The sequence below is a fragment of the Leucoraja erinacea genome, chromosome 6 (genome assembly GCF_028641065.1).
Source record: "Leucoraja erinacea ecotype New England chromosome 6, Leri_hhj_1, whole genome shotgun sequence".
NCBI lineage: Eukaryota > Metazoa > Chordata > Chondrichthyes > Rajiformes > Rajidae > Leucoraja > Leucoraja erinaceus.
The window spans coordinates 16,031,796-16,051,900 of NC_073382.1; the positions used below are offsets into that span (position 1 = coordinate 16,031,796).

Below are 20,105 nucleotides of genomic sequence, written 5' to 3' on the forward strand. Positions count from 1 at the left end.
CCTCCGCTGCGCCACCTCAAGTTCACCGTGTCAGTGCAGTTGCCTCCGCTACATGGGATTTATAGCAATGAATTTTTGCACACCAGCTCTCACAGCTAGCAATATGATAGTGACTAGATCATATGCCTTTGCTATACTGATCAAGCAGTCTGGGGCTCAGCGGTGTAATGGCTAGAGGTACATATCTACCTATCAGAGGAGACGCAGCTTCTGCTTCATGTCATAGTCTTTCCAACAGGCCCTTCAGCCCATCAGGCCATGTTGACAATCAAGCAGTCATGCACAGTAATCTCACTTTGTTCCCCTCATATTCCACTTCCCCCCTCAGATTCTAACTCCTCACCCATACACTAGGGGCAACTCACAGTGCCGACAGGCCATTCAGCCCCTCTAGCCTATCCTGCTACATAACCCGATCATGGCTGCTCTGTATTTCAGCCTTGATTTCACGATCGCCCGGGGTTCTTGCCCAATGGAGAGGCTGTGAGCAGCACTGCCAGAAGGAGGTGCCTCAAGTACAATTACACCATCATGGTACAGGCTTCATTCTTCACGGAGCAGAGGAACGGGGGCTCAAGGATTGACGGCAGAAGAGTTGGCACCAACCTGGTCAGTTCTTCTTGGAGCTGAGAGTGGTCAGGAGGAAAGAACTTCACCACGAATCGCATCACTATGTGCCTGGGCCCTGAGGAGGAGATGTTAAATATTCAATCATTTAAAAAAGGAAAGGAAGAATAACATTGCCGTAGAGACTTTCTCATCTGTTTCCAAACAACCCAATGTGCAGTTAGTTGCTGGTTGAAACCGAAGATAGACACAAAAAGCCGGAGTAACGCAGCGGGTCAGGCAGCATCTCTAAAAATGCTGAGAGATGCATGAGGGATGCTGCCTGGCCCGCTGAATCCTTTTCACTCCAGCTTTTTCGTTTCTATCTTCCAAACATCGCAAACCAGGCTTTAGTCAAACAAGCAGTTTGTGTGGCCACTGTGGGAATGTAGGGAACAGAGTGGCTAACTTGGAAACTTGGACTGCAGATGCTGGAATCTTGTGCAACTTAGCGGGTCAGGCAGCTTCTTTGGAGGGAAATGGACAGACGATGTTTTGGGTCAAGTCCTTTCTTCAGACTTGTTCACAGTGAGCTCCCACTAACTCTCCTTCCCCCAATCCCCTATTGCCCCCTTTCCTTCCCCTTCCCTCTGACTGCCTCATCCTCCCATCATAGAAACATAGAAAATAGGTGCAGGAGTAGGCCATTCGGTCCTTCGAGCCTGCACCGCCATTCAATATGATCATGGCTGATCATCCAACTCAATATCCTGTACCTGCCTTCTCTCCATACCCCCTGATCCCTTTAGCCACAAGGGCCACATCTAATTCCCTCTTAAATATAGCCAATAAACTGGCCTCAACTACCTTCTGTGACAGAGAATTCCAGAGATTCACCACTCTCTGTGTGAAAAATGTTTTTCTCATCTTGGTCCTAAAAGATTTCCCCCTTATCCTTAAACTGTGACCCCTTGTTCTGGACTTCACTCACACTCTCCTCCCACGGGATACCCTCCTCCACCTCCACTGCTCATCTCTCCCTCGGCTGCTCCCATCTGCCATCAACCCCTTATTCAATTCCCCTATTCATCTCCCTTTCCTATCAGATGCCTGAACCCTCACCCTTTTGTTCTCCACTTATCACCTCCCAACCTCTGTCGCTATCTCCACCCTGATGCGTATCTGGCAATTAACACACATTTGCCAGGACGGCGACGCAGCGCGACGGTGGAGTTGCTGCCTTATACAGCGCCAGAGACCTGGGTCCAATCCTGACAATGGGCGCTGACTGTACGGAGCTTCTAAGTGTTCTCCGTGAGGGTGTGGGTTTTCTCCGGGTGCTCCGGCTTCCTCCCACACTCCAAAGATGTACACGTTTGTGGGTTAAATGGGTCTGGTAAAAATTGTATATTGTCCCTAGTGTGTAGGATAGTGATCGTGTACGGGGATGGTCACTGGTCGGAGCGGACTCAGGGCCTGTTTCTGCACTGTATCTCTAAAATTCATTGAAGAGTAACCCCCTACTCAGTTATATCCACCTGTTTTTACTAGCTCCTGTTCCACCTCCAGCTCTTTCTACTGGTTATTTGCCCTCTGGTCATTCAATCTGGATGAATGGTCACAACCGTAAAATGTCGACTGTCCATTTCCCTCCTTAGATACTGCCTATCCTGTCATTCTGCCAACAGCTCTCCTTTCTTAGCTCCCACTGATGGCAGTGTATGTACGTGTGTATGTGCGCATGTGTAGTACATATGTGTGTGTATGTGTTGAATGACTGTGTAGGTATATGTGCGTGGTGTGTACAAGTGTATGTGATGTCTCTATGAGTGTGTCTGTGTGTGTATGTAGGTGTGTGTGTGCGCGCATGACTGTGTACGTATATGTGTGTGGTTTGTATATGTATGTATGGTGTCCATATGTGTGCACATAAGTGTGCATGTGTGTGTGTATGTGTGGGGTGTGTACATGTATGTGTGGTATCTATATGTGTGCATATGTGTGCACATAAATGTGTGAGTATATACAGTGTGTGTGTGTGTGTGTGTGTGGTGTGTAAACGCGTGTGTGTGTTTCTTCTTTATGTGATGTTGGCTGAGGAATATATATTGATTAAGACACTACAACAAACTTCCCTGTTCTTCATTGAAATAGTAACCATTGGATCTTTTACAATCACCTGGCACCTTAGTTTAATGTTTCACTTGGACAAGGGCACTTGCATTAGTGCAGCATTCCCTCAATTATACAACAAAACATCAACTGAATCCAAAAGCCAGTGACTCAGGTGAGAACAGCCCAGCCAGTGCCGGATTTAGATGAAGAGAGGCCCTAAGCTGTTCCACTTGTGAGGCCCCCAGCGACCGGACAGCCATGGCGGCCAAATCTCCCACAATTCAAAGCGAGAGAGAAAGTGCCCAGCGTCGACCAGTTGCCGTTGCAGTGCGCATGCGCAGGGCGGCCGATGATGTGCTGGCCGTGGTTGTGCGCATGTGCAAGGCGCTTATATTTTGGAAATGTACACCCCGTTTTTTTCAATTTTTTCAGGGGGGCCCCTAGAAAGTGGGGGCCCTAAGCTATAGCTTGTTTAGCTTATACGTAAATCCGGCACTGAGCCCAGCTGACAGTGCATCCAAACTAAGGCACATTTGCAATACTGCACATTCCCATACATGGTACACCACCTCAGCTCCTTGCTGGGAGATGCCACATGTTGTCGAGTTTAAAACTCTGCTCGCCAACAAAGTCTTTGATACATGGCACGGTGTGACTTGGGGCCTGTGGTATGATATTCCCAGGCAAAGGCAGATTGGGAAGCTTCCAACTGGCATGCCACTGCCTGTGTGACTCAAGTCCCGCTGAAGGCGTCCTCAATGGAAATTTATGGAAAGGATGATTGCTAACATAATGTTCAAGAAGGAACTGCAGATACTGGAAAATCGAAGGTACACAAAAATGCTGGAGAAACTCAGCGGGTGCAGCAGTATCTATGGAGCGAAGGAAATAGGTGACGTTTCAGGCCGAAACCCTTCTTCAGACCATAATGTTGTCTATGCTGAAATGATTAACAGTGGTAGCTCACACATCATTACTGCATTGCAGAATCTCGTGTTAAAACAATAACTACACTTCACAAATGTTTTAAAGACTAAAGTGCCTTTGGTCATTCCGAACGTAGATTTAATGGGTACTTATGGGAATGGGAATGGGAATGGGAAAGAAATGGAAAAGCACGGTGGCACAGCAGGTAATGCTGCTGCCTCACAGCTAAAGAGAACCAGGCTCAATGCTAAACTCCGGTGCTGTCTGCGTGGAGCTTGCACGTCCAACCCTGTGACTGAGTGGCTTTCCCCTAGGTGTTCTGGCCTCCCAGCACATCCCAAAGACATGAGAGCTGGGAGGTTATTTGGCTACGGAAAGCTAATGCGAATGTGAGTGGTTGAATCTAGTTGGAGTTGATGAGAATGTGAGAAAAATAAAAATTGAGATTAGTGTTGTAGGTGGTTGATGGTCCTCATAAGCTCAGAGGGGCCGAAGGGTCCATTCCATGTGTAATGACTTTAAAATTCAATGAGCAAAGAAATTCCTGGGGTGCCGTGAAAGGGAAGTGGGACCAACTGGAGGGTTCTTTCAAAGAGCCAGTACAGGCAAATGGGCTGAAGGGCCTCTGTCTGGTCTGTACCATTCTGTGTCGGTTCAAGCTAGGACTATTCCTTAGGATTGCAGAAGGCGAAGAGCTGATCTTACAGACGTGTGTAAAACCATGGGCGAGTTGATAGGGTGAACATAAGGTATTTTATCCAGGGTTGGGAAAGCAAGAACGAGAGGACATTGGATTAAGGTGAGAGGGGAAAGATTTAATAGGAACCTGAGGAACAGCTTTTTCATGCAGAAATTGGCGGGTATATGGAAAGGTCTGCCAGAGGAAGTAGTACAATAACAACATTTAAAAGACACTTGGATAAGCTACATGGATAGGAAAGGTTTAGAGGGATATGGACCAAATGGGACTAGCTTAGATGGGTGAAGGATCTGTTTCCATGCTGCAAAACTCATTTGACTCAAAATCACCAGATGGCTTATCCAGGAGTTTGGGCAGATCCTTGCACACATTCACAAATCTTGACTCTACACATGAAGAGAATCAAATGTCACACATTTGGAAACAGGAAACCACATTTTGATGGTGATTTTTAATGCCAGGCTTGAAAAATATTCATAAGCTAGACATTTCAGACAAAGAGGAAAAAGTGGATTAACACCCTGACAACACCCTGCGTGTATTGTCCTTTAGCCTCCCAAGAACTTTTTACTCAGAGAGTGGTAGCTGTGTGGAATGAGCTTCCAGTGGAAATGGTGGAGGCAGGTTGGATTTTATCATTTAAAAATAAATTGGATAGGTATATGGACGGGAAAGGAATGGAGGGTTATGGTCTGAGTGCAGGTAGATGGGACGAAGGGAAAATAAGTGTTCAGCACGGACTTGAAGGGCCGAGATGGCCTGTTTCCATGCTGTAATTGTTATATGGTTATATGGTTATAAGAAAGGTCATCTTTTGGTGGAAGGGAAACTTTATTTCCACCTCAGCCCCATGACCGAGTGTAGATGGCTCGCAATTGAAAGACAAGTCCTGTTTCACAAAAGGGGCATGTAGGTAAAACAATACTCACTTCTGACTTGTTTCACAATTGGTTTCAGCAGGTCCAGCCACACCTGGAAGCACAAGAGCTTGCAATTATTATAATAAGTATGTATAGGGCAATACAACCAACAGATTTCCTTCCCCCCTCCCCTCAATCTTTCCATGGGGCATAGGAGTCATATGTAAACTCAGCGTTAACTGGTCAGCTTTAACAGCCAGTGCCTTTATGTACACCAGGCTCTGTGGAGAAGGGAATGAGGTTAGAATGGGTTCCCGGAGACTAACGCAACAGTGATGGAGGAACAGCAACACATTTCCCATTCGGGATAATGTGGAACTCGGGTGTCTATGCCATGAGAATCCCTACTGCATTTGGCTGCTCAGTCGGCTTGTTATCTCACTGCCGCTGGTTGCCAGGAATCCCACTGATGCTTCAGCATCGGAAACTGGCACATCTCTGCTCGATGCACCACTGCTTCAAGGTCAACGACGAGTGATGTCAAGGACACAGATGAGAATGCAGATGCTGGAAATTTTGAACAAACCAAGAGGAAATAAGGGAGGGTCCTGACCCGAAACGTCACCCATCCTTTTTCTCCAGAGATGCTGTCTGTCTGTCCTGCTGAGTTACTCCAGCACTTTGTGTCTATCTTTGGTATTAATCTGTATCTGACGTTCCTTGTTTTCTACAAAGAGGAACTGAGTGGGTCAGTCAGCATCAGTGGAAGGAGACAAAGTGCTGCAGTAACTCAGCAGGTCAGACAGCATCTCTGGAGAACACGGATAGACGACGTTTCAGGTTGAGAACCTTCTTCAGACCCGAAATGCTGCCTATCGATGTTCTCCAGAGATGCTGCCCGACCCGCTGCGTCACCCCAGCACTTTGTGTCCTTTTGCGTATTATCCAGCATCTGCAGTTCCTTGTTTCTACATCTGTGAAGGGAAATGGACAGACGAACAGGACCCTTCATTCAGATTGGAGTGGAGTGGAGAAGGCTGGTGGATGTGAGGGGAAGGGGTGGAGTAGGAACTGCAAGTGGATTGAATAGATTCAGTTGAGGAGGGGTAATTGGAAATGAGTGGAGACACTAACCAAGGCTGGAGGGGAGGAGGATGGGTGGAGATGAGTGATGTTAATTCACACTAAATTCTGGATAAGTGGATGAAGATAGAAGATGATGCCACTAAATTAAGCAATTAAAGACAACAATTTACATATTGAACTTAATTGGTAAAATGGAATGGGATTTCCCCCTGGACATTGTATTCAGTTGTAAATGTTAGTCTTAAACAAGATCTATTTAGCATTGTTCAATGGAGACATCAAAGGTGGAGCATTCTATGGAAAAACGTTCACGTACCATAACCTTGTGATGGTCCATAAACTCCAGGGCAAAGTAATCACTTTCAATAAGGTTAAGGTTGTGACAAATCAAATCCAGCAAATGCTTCCCAGAGGCTTTTAGCTGTAATGAATAAGAAATAAATTGTCAAGTAGACTGTGTGTTATTATTCTACGTTTCATGATTTATTCATCGGTGAGTTTTAACAAGTCCACTGAAATTTGCGCAGCAGGGATGATACTTATTCCTTCCCCAACGTCACTGGAATCAATTCTCTGGATGTTATCACATTTTACATCCACCTAGGAGAACCGGACGGAGCACCGCTTTAAACGGTCTACTTCAAACGACGGAGCCTCTGGATGAAGTGAATGTGGAGAGGATGTTTCCACTAGTGGGAGAGTCCAGGACGAGAGGCCACAGCCTCAGTTCAGTTCAGTTTATTGTCACATGTACCGAGGTACAGTGAAAAGCTTTTGTTGTGTGCTAACCAGTCAGCGGAAAGACAATGCATGATTACAATTGATCCATTCACAGAGTACAGATACATGATAAGGGAATAACGTTTAGTGCAAGGTACAGCCAATAAAGTCCGATCAAAGACAATCCAAGGGTTACCAAAGAGGTAGATAGTCGTTCAGGACTGCTCTCTAGTTGTGGTAGGGTGGTTCAGTTGCCTGATAACAGCTGGGAAGAAACTGTCCCTGAATCTGAAGCTGTGTGATTTCACACTTCTATACCTTTTGCCCGATGGGAGCGGGGAGAAGAGGGAGTGCCGGGATAGCCTCAGAATAAAAGGATGTACCTGTAGGAAGGAAATGAGATGGGATTTATTTAGTCCGAGGGTGTTGGCCATGGAGCTACAGAGGCCAATTTTTAAGGCGGAGATTGACAGACTTTTGATTCGTAAGGGTGTGTAGGGTGATGGGACGAAGGCAGAAGAATGGGGTTGAGATGGAAAGAACGCTCAGCCATAATGTGCCAAATGGCCTTATTCTGCTCCTTGAGCCTCTGAACTCTCTCTGCACCGGGCAGAAACAGTCGCCGAGATTGTGGAACTCGAGCGCATAGGGTTTTAAACTTGTGACAGCCTGGCCCACCCGCTGTCACAGTTGATACAGCTGAGAATTCATTTCCTCTCTCGTGGATTCTGCAGCGTCAGATTCACGGGAATCCAATTATAAGTGAGATACGGTGCTGATAAAGCAACCCCATGGGAACAGAACCATATCTAATTAAACAGAGTGGATGCCAATGACAAGATAACTTCATTAGCGCGGGAGCTGAAGAGGAGTTAAATTGTCTGCAAGGTTATTTACACACTCGACAACACAGAGGCATTAACCTAATATTTTAAAACTGTCCAGAACTGTTTGTCGGTAAATATTTGGAAGGAAGGATTATACATTGATTATTTACTGAGTGGGGGTCAAGCGTTGTGTGAAGGGTTGGCATGAATTCAACCCACTGAAATTGGTCTTTGTCACATCTCAATATCAGGATACAAGACCACCTTCAGACTCTCTACCCTGCAAGAAAATCGCGTGGTCCACTATATGTCAACAGCCAAAGCTAAGCTGCACAGATCGGGTTAATAGAGTCATACAGCGTGGAAACAGGCCCTTCGGCCCAACTTGCCCACACCGACCAACATGCCCCATCTACACTAGTCACATTCGCCTGTGCTTGGCCCTAATCCCTCTAAACCTGTCCTTTCCATGTATCTGTCTGATTGCTTCTTAAACATTGCAATAGTCCCTGCCTCAACTACCTCATCCAGCAGCTCGTTCAATACATCCATGACCATTTGTGTGAAAAAGTTACCTCTCAGATTCCTATAAAATCGTTCCCCGTTCACATTAAACCAATGCCCTCTGGCTTATGTATCCCCTGCGCTGGGCAAGGGACTGTGTGTCCACCTGATCTATTCCTCTCATGATTGTATACACCTCTATAAGATCACCACTTGGCCTCCTGCGCTCCAGGGAATAGAGTCCTAGTCTGCTCACCCTCCCCCTATAGCCAAGAACCTTGAGTCCTGGCAACATCCGTGTTAACCTTCTCTGTACCCTTTCCTACTTAGCAACATCTTTCCTATTACATGGTGCCCAGAACTGAACACAATACAGGTGCACAACCTTTTATCCGAAAGCCTTGGGACCAGACACTTTTCGTAATTCGGAATTTTTCGGCTTTCGGAATGGAAGATTTTTAGCGTAGATTTTAACGGCTGGCGCAGTGGTAGAGTGCTCGGCTCATATCCGCAAGGTCGCGAGTTTGCGCCTCGATCCCGGCAGTTACTCGATCACGAGTTTGAGTCTTCAATGTAGTTTTTTTCTTGCAGAATAGGGAGGGTTAGGCTGGGATCATTCTCTGCGAGATGATCTTAGTGCTGGAGACAAGTGTAGGAGAGGTGTACTGACTGTGTGGGCAGAACTTTGGAAGTGATTGCCCACCATTCTCAAAAGCCGCTGTGTCTCTCTGTCCCTCCAACTCCAGAGAAACTGAAGGGAGCGACAATCTGCTGCTCCCTGCCCGCTGAGTTAAAAAGTTCCCACGCAAGACTGTGTATCGTGAGTCTACCGTGGGAACTTTTTAACTCAGCGGGCAGGCAGCATCAGATTGTCAATTATTAACCCTCCCACGCAATATACCCTCACCTCTTTTATGAATGGGGATTTAGTTCCCCTTTCTTCGAGGACCGACCGGAGGTTCCGCTGTCACCTCTGCGGGCCGCCCCCGGTCAACGTCTTCAAGGACCTTTCTTCAAGGACCGAAAAAATGTCCGCTATTCGGAGCTTTTCGTTATTTGGAATTTCGGATAAAAGGTTGTGCACCTGTACTTCAAATGCACCCTCACCATTGTTGTGTATAACTACAACATGACATCAATACTCTAATCTAAAGTACTCTCTGGTCCTAGACCCACTAGACCAATCCTAGTCTCTTCCTAATCCACAAATTAACTCACATCCAATTAATGGCCATACCCTCAGCTGCCAAGGCTCCGAGCTTTGAGATTCTCTCCCAAGGTCTCTCGGCCTCTCTTGCCTTCTTTAAAACCAATTTAATTGACCAAGCTTTCAGTTCTGACATCACATCACACGACACGGAGTCCAATCTTGATCTGGAATATTTCTGAGAGGTATTACGGTGTTAAAGCTACACTTGCTCGGCCACATCAACTGTAGTGAGGATCAAAGGACCTCAAACTGAAAACAAAACCTTCCCCATCCACTTTGGGACATGTCAATATGCTGTAGAAAATTATAGATGCACCATGGGAGGAAGCCATTTAAACCTCCCAAAGCACACCAGGTCTACGTAAATGCAATCCAGATAATCTCACTTTCCTTATATTGCCAGATCCTGAAAGTGCTTTCCTTTCAGCTCTCAAAGATAGAAAGACATATGGGGGGCCAGTGAGAATCACAGAGCGATGGCTGTAGAGGCCAGCGACGGTTACAGGGAAAGGGAGGGGTGTCGGGCTTGAGGGAGTTACAGTGATAGCGAAGGGTGTTGGGAATGGAAGGATTACAGAGATAGGGAAGGGTGCAGAGTTTAAAGGGGGGGATAATGGAGATTAGAAGCGGTGTACAAGCTGGAAGGGGTTACAGATACAGGGAGGTTTGTAGAGACTGGGGTGGTTACAGAAGAAGAGAGGTGTGTCAGGGTGGAGATAAAGATGGCGTAGAGGCTGGAGATAGGAAGGGTAGGGAATGAAGGGATTGATATAGAGGCAGGAGAAGTTGCAGAGACAATAGACAATAGGTGCAGGAGTAGGCCATTCGGCCCATCGAGCCAGCACCGCCATTCAATGTGATCATGGCTGATCATCCACAATCAGTACCCCATTCCTGCCTTCTCCCCATATCCTCTGACTCCACTATCTTTAAGAGCCCTATCTACCTCTCTCTTGAAAGTATCCAGAGAACCGGCCTTCACCGCCCTCTGAGGCAGAGAATTCCACAGACTCACAAGTCTCTGTGTGAAGAAGTGTTTCCTCGTCTCCGTTATAAATGGTTCACCCCTTATTCTTAAACTGTGGCCCCTGGTTCTGGACTCCCCCAACATCGGGGACATGTTTCCTGCCTCTAGCATGAACAAACCCGTAATAATTTTATGTTTCAATAAGAACCCCTCTCATCCTTCTAAACTCCAGAGCATACAAGCCCAGCCGAAGAAGGAACAAGGTCAGAGAGGAACAAACTGTATGACCTTTTTTCAACTGGGAGAAAATGTGGGAGTCAGTGGTCTCAGCTGGGCAGCTGGGTGATATGCAAGTGGGATCTGGTGTGAGTTAGGACACACACGGCGGCAGGGATTTGGACGAGACTGACAGGGGAGAGCGCTGGGATACTAAAGCCCTGTCTGGGGCCTTACTGATCCTTGCTCTGGCCCTCAGGGGAGAGAGCAGCAAAGACTCAAATCATGACTGTGAATGTTTTCATGACCTCAGGGCTGTGGAATGTGCCCTGTAATTTTTTGAGGGCACAGTACCCAACAAGTTGCTGCAAAGAACCAGCTTCCCAGTGGCAAACAGGCACAATCTCACAGAAATCAAAAACATACCCTCAGTGTGATGGTCGGACACTCCCTTATGCACCAAGCTGACACAGACTCAAAAAGCTGGAGTATCTAAGTGGGTCAGACAGCATCTCTGGAGAAAAGGAATAGGTGACATTTCGGGTTGAGCCCCTTCCTCAGACTGCGAGTCAGGGAAAAGGGAAATGAGAGATATAGACGGTGATAGAGAGAGATAGAACAAATTAATGTATATGTAAATATTGTTGTTTTATTGTTATTATGTGTGAAATGTTTTAAGTTTCATGTGCGATGCTCCGGTATTCCCTGGGAAACATCTTCTCATTTTGCACTGTGCAACTGTTGCTTTGCAAGATGACAATAAAGGTTGATTTGATTTGATTTGATTTGATTTGAAAAAGTAGCGGTGATCAAGGAAACATGGAGCCCACTAGGGTCCATTGTTGGCTGGAGGCTAGGTGAAAACATGTTACCGGGATAAGTGTCACAACCCGAAACGTCACCTATTCCTTTTCTCCAGAGATGCTGCCTGACCCGCTGATTTACTCCAGCTTTTTGTGTCAATCTTCTATTTAAACCAACATCTGCGGTTCCTTCCTACACACACCATCCTCTCCAAACCAGGTTGGAGAGAACTGTGGTCATTCTATTCCAGCTGAGAGGAGGCTACTCTCAGATGTCAGAGAACCAGGAAGGTTGACTTTCAAACTGTTTCCAATCTGAAAAAAGGGCTCAACCTGAAACGTCAACTCTAGTTTCTTCCATCTCAGATGCCACCTGACCCGACGAATCACTATTTTATTATTATTTTTTGTATGTACAATATCTGTGTTTTCTTTTCCTTTTCAAGCTGAGAGCTGCCAGCCTGTGAATCATTATTAGTCAACATTTGTGACAACCATACAAGGGTTTGATTTAAAAATGAAGACCGGAAACAACTCAAGTGTAATTCAGTTACAATAATTCCCCTCCTCCTGCGATCCCGGTCTCAGCTGTCCGTCCGCTCCTGCCTGCTCATGAAAAATCTCCCGCACCCACACTCCTTTTCCAAATGCGTTCATGGATCCTCCCCCCACCTCAAGCCAGCCTTTATCATTCAATACTGGAGAGCTGCAGGCACCATCATCAACAAATCAAAATCAAACAGCAGCTGGCTAAGTTGTGCACGGATGATACAATTTCACAAAATATTAACTCTTTATAGTCATGGTGTCATACAGCATTGAAAAAGGCATTTCAGCCGAACTTGTCCATGCCAACCAAGGCTAGTCCCATTTACCTGTAGTTAGCCTGTTTCCCGCTACACCTTTCCTTTCCATATAGAAACATAGAAATTAGGTGCAGGAGTAGGCCATTCGGCCCTTCGAGCCTGCACCGCCATTCAATATGATCATGGCTGATATGCGTGCCTAAATGTCTTTTGAATGTTGTAAATGGACCCACCGCTACCACCTTCTTTGGCAGCTCATACAAATACACGCCACGCTTTGTGTGAAACTGTTGTCCCCTCAAGCCCTGTTTACACTAATGGGAGAGACCTTTCCAAGAGCCCGAACAAACAGAATGGCCCAAATGGTGCCCTTACAGTGGCAAAGAGCTATATAACTTTTTATAACTTTACCTGCGTTCCCTTTTCTGTCACTAGGTGTTCTGGTAGTCACTGTGTTTAATATTACATAAATCTGGTCAACATTGTGCCATGGAACAGGAGCTGGAGTCTGCTGCGGGGGGGGGGGGTAGGGGGGGGGGGTGGAATATGAGAAAGGAGCATGGCTCAAGAGAGACTATGTATCTCCACTCAAACTGCTTTATAGATCTTACAACTTCATGTACAAAATCATGAGAGGAATAGATCGGATATATAGATGCACAAAGTCTCTTGCCAGAGTAGGGGAATCGAGGACCAGAGGATATAAGTTCAAGGTGATGGGAAAAAGATTTTATAGGAATCCAAGGGGTAACTTTTTCACACAAAGGGTGGTGGGTGTATGGAACAAGCTGCCAGTGGGGATAGTCGAGGCTGGGACTATTCCATCATTAAGAAACAGTTAGACAGGTACATGGTTAGAACAGGTTTGGAAGGATATGGACCAAGCTCAGGCAAGTGGGACTCCTGTAGCTGGGACATTGTTGGCCGGTATGGGGAAGTTGGGCCAAAGGGCCTGTTTCCACACTGTATCACTCTATGACTATGACTCTAACGTATAAAATCAATAAAAGCATTCAGCCAACTGTAAGATCAGCATCAATTCTATCACTTGCTTGTCAGAAGAAGGGTCTTGACCCGAAACGTCACGCAGTCCTTCTCTCCATAGATGCTGCCTGTCCGCCTGAGTTACTCCAGCTTTTTGTGTCTATCATTTGCATCTCCTACACTGCTACATCTACAACGGGCAGCTCAGGAGCGTGATGTGTTATCCGCTTCTTGCCTGGATGGGGATGAGTGCAGCTCTGCCATTGGAGAGGCCTGACAACATCCAGGACAAACAGCCAGCTGGTCCCCACACCCTAAACACCCACTCTCTCTCCCAGTGGCTGCAGTGTGCGCCATTTACAAAATGCATTGCAGCCACTCACTCAAGCCACTCTGACAGCACCTCCGAAATGCCGTGGGTAAAATGCCATCATCTGCCGGTTCCCCTACAACATGCACACTATCACGACAAATCATCTGAACAGATTGTCAACCTGGCTCTCTTGGTCTCTAACTCTGCCAGATCTCCAGTCTCATCTTGCTTATGTCTTCCCACTCGTTGCTTCTTAATGAGTTGGACAATACACCCTGACTTGGAAATACATCATAGAAACATAGAAAATAGGTGCAGGAGTAGGCCAGCACCGCCATTCAATATGTTCATGGCTGATCATTCAAAATCTGTACCCCGTTCCTGCTTTCTCCCCATATCCCTTGCTTCCTAAGAGCTAAATCCAATTCTCTCACTATAACATCCAGTGAATTGGCCTCCACTGCCTTCCGTGGCAGAGAATTTCACAGATTCCCAACTCCATGAGTGAAAAGGTTTTTCCTCATCTCAGTCCTAAATGGCCTATCCCTTATTTTTACACTGTGACCCCTGGTTCTGGCCTCCGCCAACATCGGGAACATTTTTCCTGCATCTAGTCTGGCCAATCAGTTAAGAATTTTTTATGTTTCTATTAGATCCCGTATCATCTAAATTACAGTGAATATAAGCCCAGTCAATCAATTCTTTCATCATTTGTCAGTCCCGCCATCCTGGAAATTAACCTGGTGAAACTACGCTGTGCTCCCTCAATAGCAAGAATGTCCTTCCTCAAATTAGGGGAATAAAACTGCACACAATACTCCAGATGTAGTCTCACCAGGGCCCTGTACAACTGCAGTAGGACCTCCTTGCTCCTACACTCAAATCCTCTTACTATGAAGGTCAACATGCCATTTGGTTTCTTCACTGCCTGCTGTACCTGCATGCTTACTTGTGATTGATGTACAAGGACACCCAGGTCTCGTTGCATCTCCCCTTTCCCTAAACTGACACCATTCATATGATAATCTGCCTCCTTGTTCTCGCCACCAAAGTGGATAACCTCACATTTATCCACATTATTTTGCATCTGCCCACTCACCCAACCTATCCAGAGGTACAGCGTGGAAATAGGCCCTCCGGCTAACCGAGCCCAAACCGACCAACAATCGCCTGTATACTAGTTCTATGTACATCACACTCGGGACAATTTACAGAACCCACATAACCTACAGGTCTTTGGAGTAGGGGAGGAAGCCGGAGCACCCAGAGCAAACTCACGCAGTGTCAGGGAGAACGTACAAACTCCATACAGACAGCACCCACAGTGAGAATCCAACCCAGGTCTCTGGCGCTGTAAGGCAGCAACTCTACCACTGTGCACGGTACCCTTTCCTCCCCATCTGCCATGCTGATGCAAGTAAAAATGTGATTAATTTAGTTTAGTTTAGCTTAGAGATACAGTGCGGTAACAGGCCCTGCAGTCACTGAGTCCGTGCCGACCAGCGATCCCCGCACATTAACACTAACCGACATATACTAGGGACAATATACACCTACACCAAGCCAATTAACCTACATATCTGAAGAAGGGTTTCGGCCCGAAACATTGCCTATTTCCTTCGCTCCATAGATGCTGCTGCACCCGCTGAGTTTCTCCAGCTTTTATGTGTACCAACCTACATACCTACATGTCTTTGGAGTGTGGGAAGAAACTGACGGTCTCTGAGAAAACCCACGGGGTCACGGGGAGAACGTACAAAGTCCATACAGACAGCACCCATAGTCGGGATCGAACCCGGGCCTCCGGCGCTGCAAGGCAGCAATTCTACCGCTGCGCCACTGCGCCACCCTCTGAACATTGTTCTGTTTCGGGACAAATGGCAATAAAACAAGCTTAACACTTGACTGAAAAAAATGGACCAGAACGAGCATGATGGTACAAATGGCCTCCCAACTGTAAAGCTGTGCCGTGGCTTTGGTTTATACCTTCACCTGATCTTCTACTGTCTGTGGTTCAAATCTAACGAATGCAAGTTCAAGTAATTAAATAGATCTGTAATTTAACAAAAAAGCTGGCCAAGATGGCCATTCGTGGGCCCAGGCAGCAGATGGTCACACCAGAGTCGTCTGCGTGCCCCTCTTCCGGGCCTATGTCCGTGCTCGCGTGTCCCTGGAGAGGGAACACGCCGTGTCCACGGGGACTCTGGAGGCCTTCCGTGAAAGCTGGTCGCCGCGGGGGGTCCAGAGCATTGTAGATAAAGATTGCACCATTGTATTGTAATGACTGCTTGATGCATTGTGACCATTGAACGTTTATGTACTCTGGGTACACTGTAATATGCATTTGTTGAATAATGTCCTGGAAAAAAAGAGAGAGGAAGAGGGTGAGAGAGGGGAGAGGTAGAGGGAGAGGGAGAGAGTGAAACAGTAATAGACTGCAGTAATAGACAGAAACAGAGAGAGAGCGAGTGTGAAACAGAGGGGGATGTGGATAGTCGGAGAGAAAATCAAAGATAGAATGACAGGGGCGGACTGCCAAGATTTATTAACTCTACAAATCCCACAAAACCTCTGGTTTCCTCCCATACTCCAAAGATGTACAGGTTTGTAGGTTAAGTGGCTTCCATAAAATTGTAAATTGTTCCTAGTGTGTAGGATATTATCGACTCGGTGGGCCAAAGGGCCTGTTTCCGCGCTGTATCTCTCAGGTCTACAGAAAGCACCGCCCATGTACCCCTTCAAACACCATCTGACAGATGTCTTATGCCACCCCTCAAGCTTCTCCTTCCTAGAGAGCCCCAGCTGCTGCTCCTGTTCTCCTGATCAATCCCACAGTCTGTGTCTCGGAACCAACATTCCTCACTGAAGGAATGTAAGGCTCGCTGACAGTTGCTGGGAGACCAGACCACTCACTCCAAAAAAAACACTTCAAATTTGGTATGTTTTCTCGACAAAGATTTCAATTTAAATGAGTCAGACTACTGGGGGAATTTGACCTATTGGTATTCATTGAGTATGAGCTTCAATAACAAGATTCATCTATGACTGTCTGCAGACTAATTGGCCCTGTGCAAGATGACAAACACCAGCTTCTAACCTGGCAGAGCCTCAACTTTCAAGTTCCCACCTCCATTCAACTCTTCTGTGGATTTGCCCCTCTTGGCCTGTGTAACCTTGTAACATGTTTTTGGTCTCTTCCTCGGGGGGATGAGACATCTCTTGTTGTATCCCCTGTCTCCGTCTCCGCCTGCGCCGAGGCCTAATAGTGGAGCTGGCGGCCTCGGAGCTGGGGCAGCGGCAGCGGCAGCGGCGACCCGACCTCGGAGCTGTGGCAGCGTTCCGGCGGCAGCGGTGACCCGGCCTCGGTGGACTCGGCCGCGGGCCCAGTGGACGACATCGTCGGGAGCTCGCAGGTCACAGGTTGGTGACCTGTTCTCCGGAGCTCCCGCGACAACAGCTGCGTCCGCTGGACTGGAGGGCGGCAGCTTCAGCGGCTTCGACCACCCCGGGCCGCGGAGTTGAACCGGCCCGTTCGCGGAGCTGGGATTCAGCCGCGGGACTGACATTACTTACCATCACCCGGCGGGGTCACAACATCAGAAGCCTGGATCGCCTCGGCGCAGAGGGAGAATAAGAAGGGAAGAGACAAAGACTTAAGACTTTTGCCTTCCATCACAGTGAGGAGGTGCCTGGTGAACTCACTGTGGTGGATGTTAATTTGTGTTTATTGTGTGTTTTTGTCATTTTTACTATATGTAGGACTGCAAGGCAACAAAATTTTGTTCAGACCACAAGGTCTGAATGACAATAAAGGCTACTTTGACTTTGACTTCCCCAGCTCCAGGATTGGGTGCTGGATGAGGTTTGGTGAGACAAAGAGCCTTTTTCAGGGCTGTATGTCTTGGGAGTCAAATTCTGTCCACCACCCTCAGATCTCTGAACTACTCCAGTTCCGTGCCTCTTGATCATTCTGATTTTAATTGCTCCACCGCTTTGGTGGCAAGAAGAAGGCAGATTATTATCTGAATGGTGTCAGATTAGGAAAAGGGGAGGTGCAACAAGACCTAGGTGTCCTTGTCACTGAAAGGTACAGAAGGCAGTGAAGAAAGCTAATGGCATGTTGGCCTTCATAGCGAGAGGATTTGAGTACAGGAACAAGGAAGTCTTATTTGTTTGAAAGTTTCGGCCCGAAACGTTGCCTATTTCCTTCGCTCCATAGATGCTGCTGCACCCGCTGAGTTTCTCCAGCATTTTTGTGTACCTGCAGTTGTACAGGGCCCTAGTGAGACCGGATCTGGAGTATTGTGTGCAGTTTTGGTCTCCTAATTTGAGGCAGGACATTCTTGCTATTGAGCAAGTGCAGCCTAGGTTCACCAGGTTAATTCCCGGGATGGCGGGACTGACAGAATCTAACAGAAACATATAAAATTCTTAAGGGATTGGACAAGCTAGATGCAGGAAAAATGTTCCCCATGTTGGGTGTGTCTGGAACCAAGGGTACAATTCAAGAATAAGGGGTTGGCCGTTTCGGACTGAAATGAGGAAAACATTTTCAGCCAGAGAGTTGTGAATCTATCAAATTTGCTGCCACAGAAGGCAGCTGAGGCCAATTCACTGGATGTATTCAAGAGAGAGTTAGATATAGCTTAGGGTAACGGAATCAAGGCATATGGGGAGCAAGCAGGAACAGGGTATTGATTCAGGATGATCAGCTATGATCACATTGAATGGCTGTGCTGGCTTGAAAGGCCGAATGGCCTACTCCTGCACCTATTTTCTATGTTTCCATGGAGTCTGCGCTTTCCGCCAGGCTCCAGGATTTCCTCTCTGTACCTCTCCGCATCTCTACCTGACTATGAAAATACGTCTCCCACTGAATGCCTGCCTTAAAATCTGCCTTCCGGTCTTAAAAACAGCCTCAAAGTCTCTAGAAACTTGTGTCAGGGTTGCTAACACGTTGAGAGGTCAGATCAAGGCCTTGAAGAGAGGTCCCAACCCTGAAACATCACCAATCAGTTTAAAGAAGGGTCCCAACCCAAAACACCACCTATTCATGTTCTCCAGGGAAACTGCCTGATCCACTGAGTTACTCCAGCACTTTGTGTCTTTTTTTGTAAACCAGCATCTGCAGTTCCATGTTTCTACGAGACAACAGATCTCCTGTTCTTCCATTCAAACCTGGAAGAAAAATGATGGATAACTGGGGGCAGGAAATGGTCTCACTACGACAGTGGGGAGTGTGCCACTATCTTGGGACACTATATGAATGAGTAGTAGGAATCTCAGAGCAGAGTGTTTGGAATGTAATTGAACCTGACAAACCACTTGTCAGTGGCAGCTAGGTTATCTTGCCTTATGAATGAAAGAATCTAACATTCTCAATAAGGATTTGTTAATGGATAACCGGTTCTTGAATGATCCATTCAATGGCATGTTATTGATTGCTGACTCGATAGCCTTCATTGCTATATTGCCTTGCCTTGCTATCCTCCTGTGATGTGGCAACTCTCGAGGCAAGCCTGGGGTCAGCAGGATCCCACAAAAAGGTCCATCTGAACTGCAAGGCAATAGACAATAGGTGCAGGAGTAGGCCATTCGGCCCTTCGAGCCAGCACCGCCATTCAATGTGATCATGACTGATCATCCCCAATCAGTACCCAGTTCCTGCCTTCTCCCCATATCCCCTGACTCCGCTATTTTTAAGAGCCCTATCTAGCTCTCTCTTGAAAGCATCCAGAGAACCGGCCTCCACCGCCCTCTGAGGCAGAGAATTCCACAGACCATATCATTCATGCCTCACACAGCCCACGGCCTTCGATGCATTAGCCTGTCACAAGGAGGCAGCTACCAGCTGGAGAATGTTTACTTCTAGTTATACAGCATGAAACAGGCTCTGATGCCGAATGTCCATGCTGACCAAGATATCACATCTACACCAGTACCACCGTATGGTGGTACTAATATCCAGTGGCCACCACTATTTCAAATATTGAAAGACTTTACTTACACCCTCCTTTGGGAACGTGAATTCCAAATACTCACAACAAAGTAGAGACAGGATCAGTTAGAGTCAGCTTGAATTTATGAAGGGGAAATAATGCTTGACTAATCTTCTGGAATTTTTTGAGGATGTAACAAGTAGAAAGGATAAGGGAGAGCCAGTGGATGAAGAACTTTTTTCACACAGAGAGTGTATCTGGACTTTCAAAAAGCCTTTGACAAGGTCCCACAAAAGAGATTAGTGTGTGTAAAATTAAAGCACATACGGTATGAGTTGGGGTATCAGGTATTGGAATGGCGGTGCAGGCTCGAAGGGCCGAATGGCCTGGTAATTTCTATGTTTCTATGTTTCTAAAGTAGAGACAGGATCAGCAAAGAGTAGGAATTAACAAGTCCTTTTCAGAATGGCAGGCAGTGACTAGTGGGGTGGTGCAAGGCTTCTATGCTGGGTCCCCAGTTAATGTGTAAAACAATACATATTGTAACAATTGGCAGGATGAGGGTGGTTAAATGTGACATCT

The 20,105-nt window shown here is 46.8% G+C and overlaps 1 protein-coding gene across 1 annotated transcript in view; it reads right to left on the reverse strand.

Moving 5' to 3' along the window:
- farp1 (FERM, RhoGEF (ARHGEF) and pleckstrin domain protein 1 (chondrocyte-derived)) overlaps nucleotides 1-20,105 on the reverse strand; it is a 254,948-nt gene that overhangs the window by 131,733 nt on the left and 103,110 nt on the right. Inside the window, exons 3-5 of the mRNA XM_055636674.1 lie at nucleotides 6,551-6,655; nucleotides 5,218-5,260; nucleotides 607-685 (exon numbers count right to left, since the gene is read on the reverse strand). Coding sequence (XP_055492649.1) covers nucleotides 607-685; nucleotides 5,218-5,260; nucleotides 6,551-6,655 — 227 coding nt within the window. The remainder of the gene's footprint in view (nucleotides 1-606; nucleotides 686-5,217; nucleotides 5,261-6,550; nucleotides 6,656-20,105) is intronic.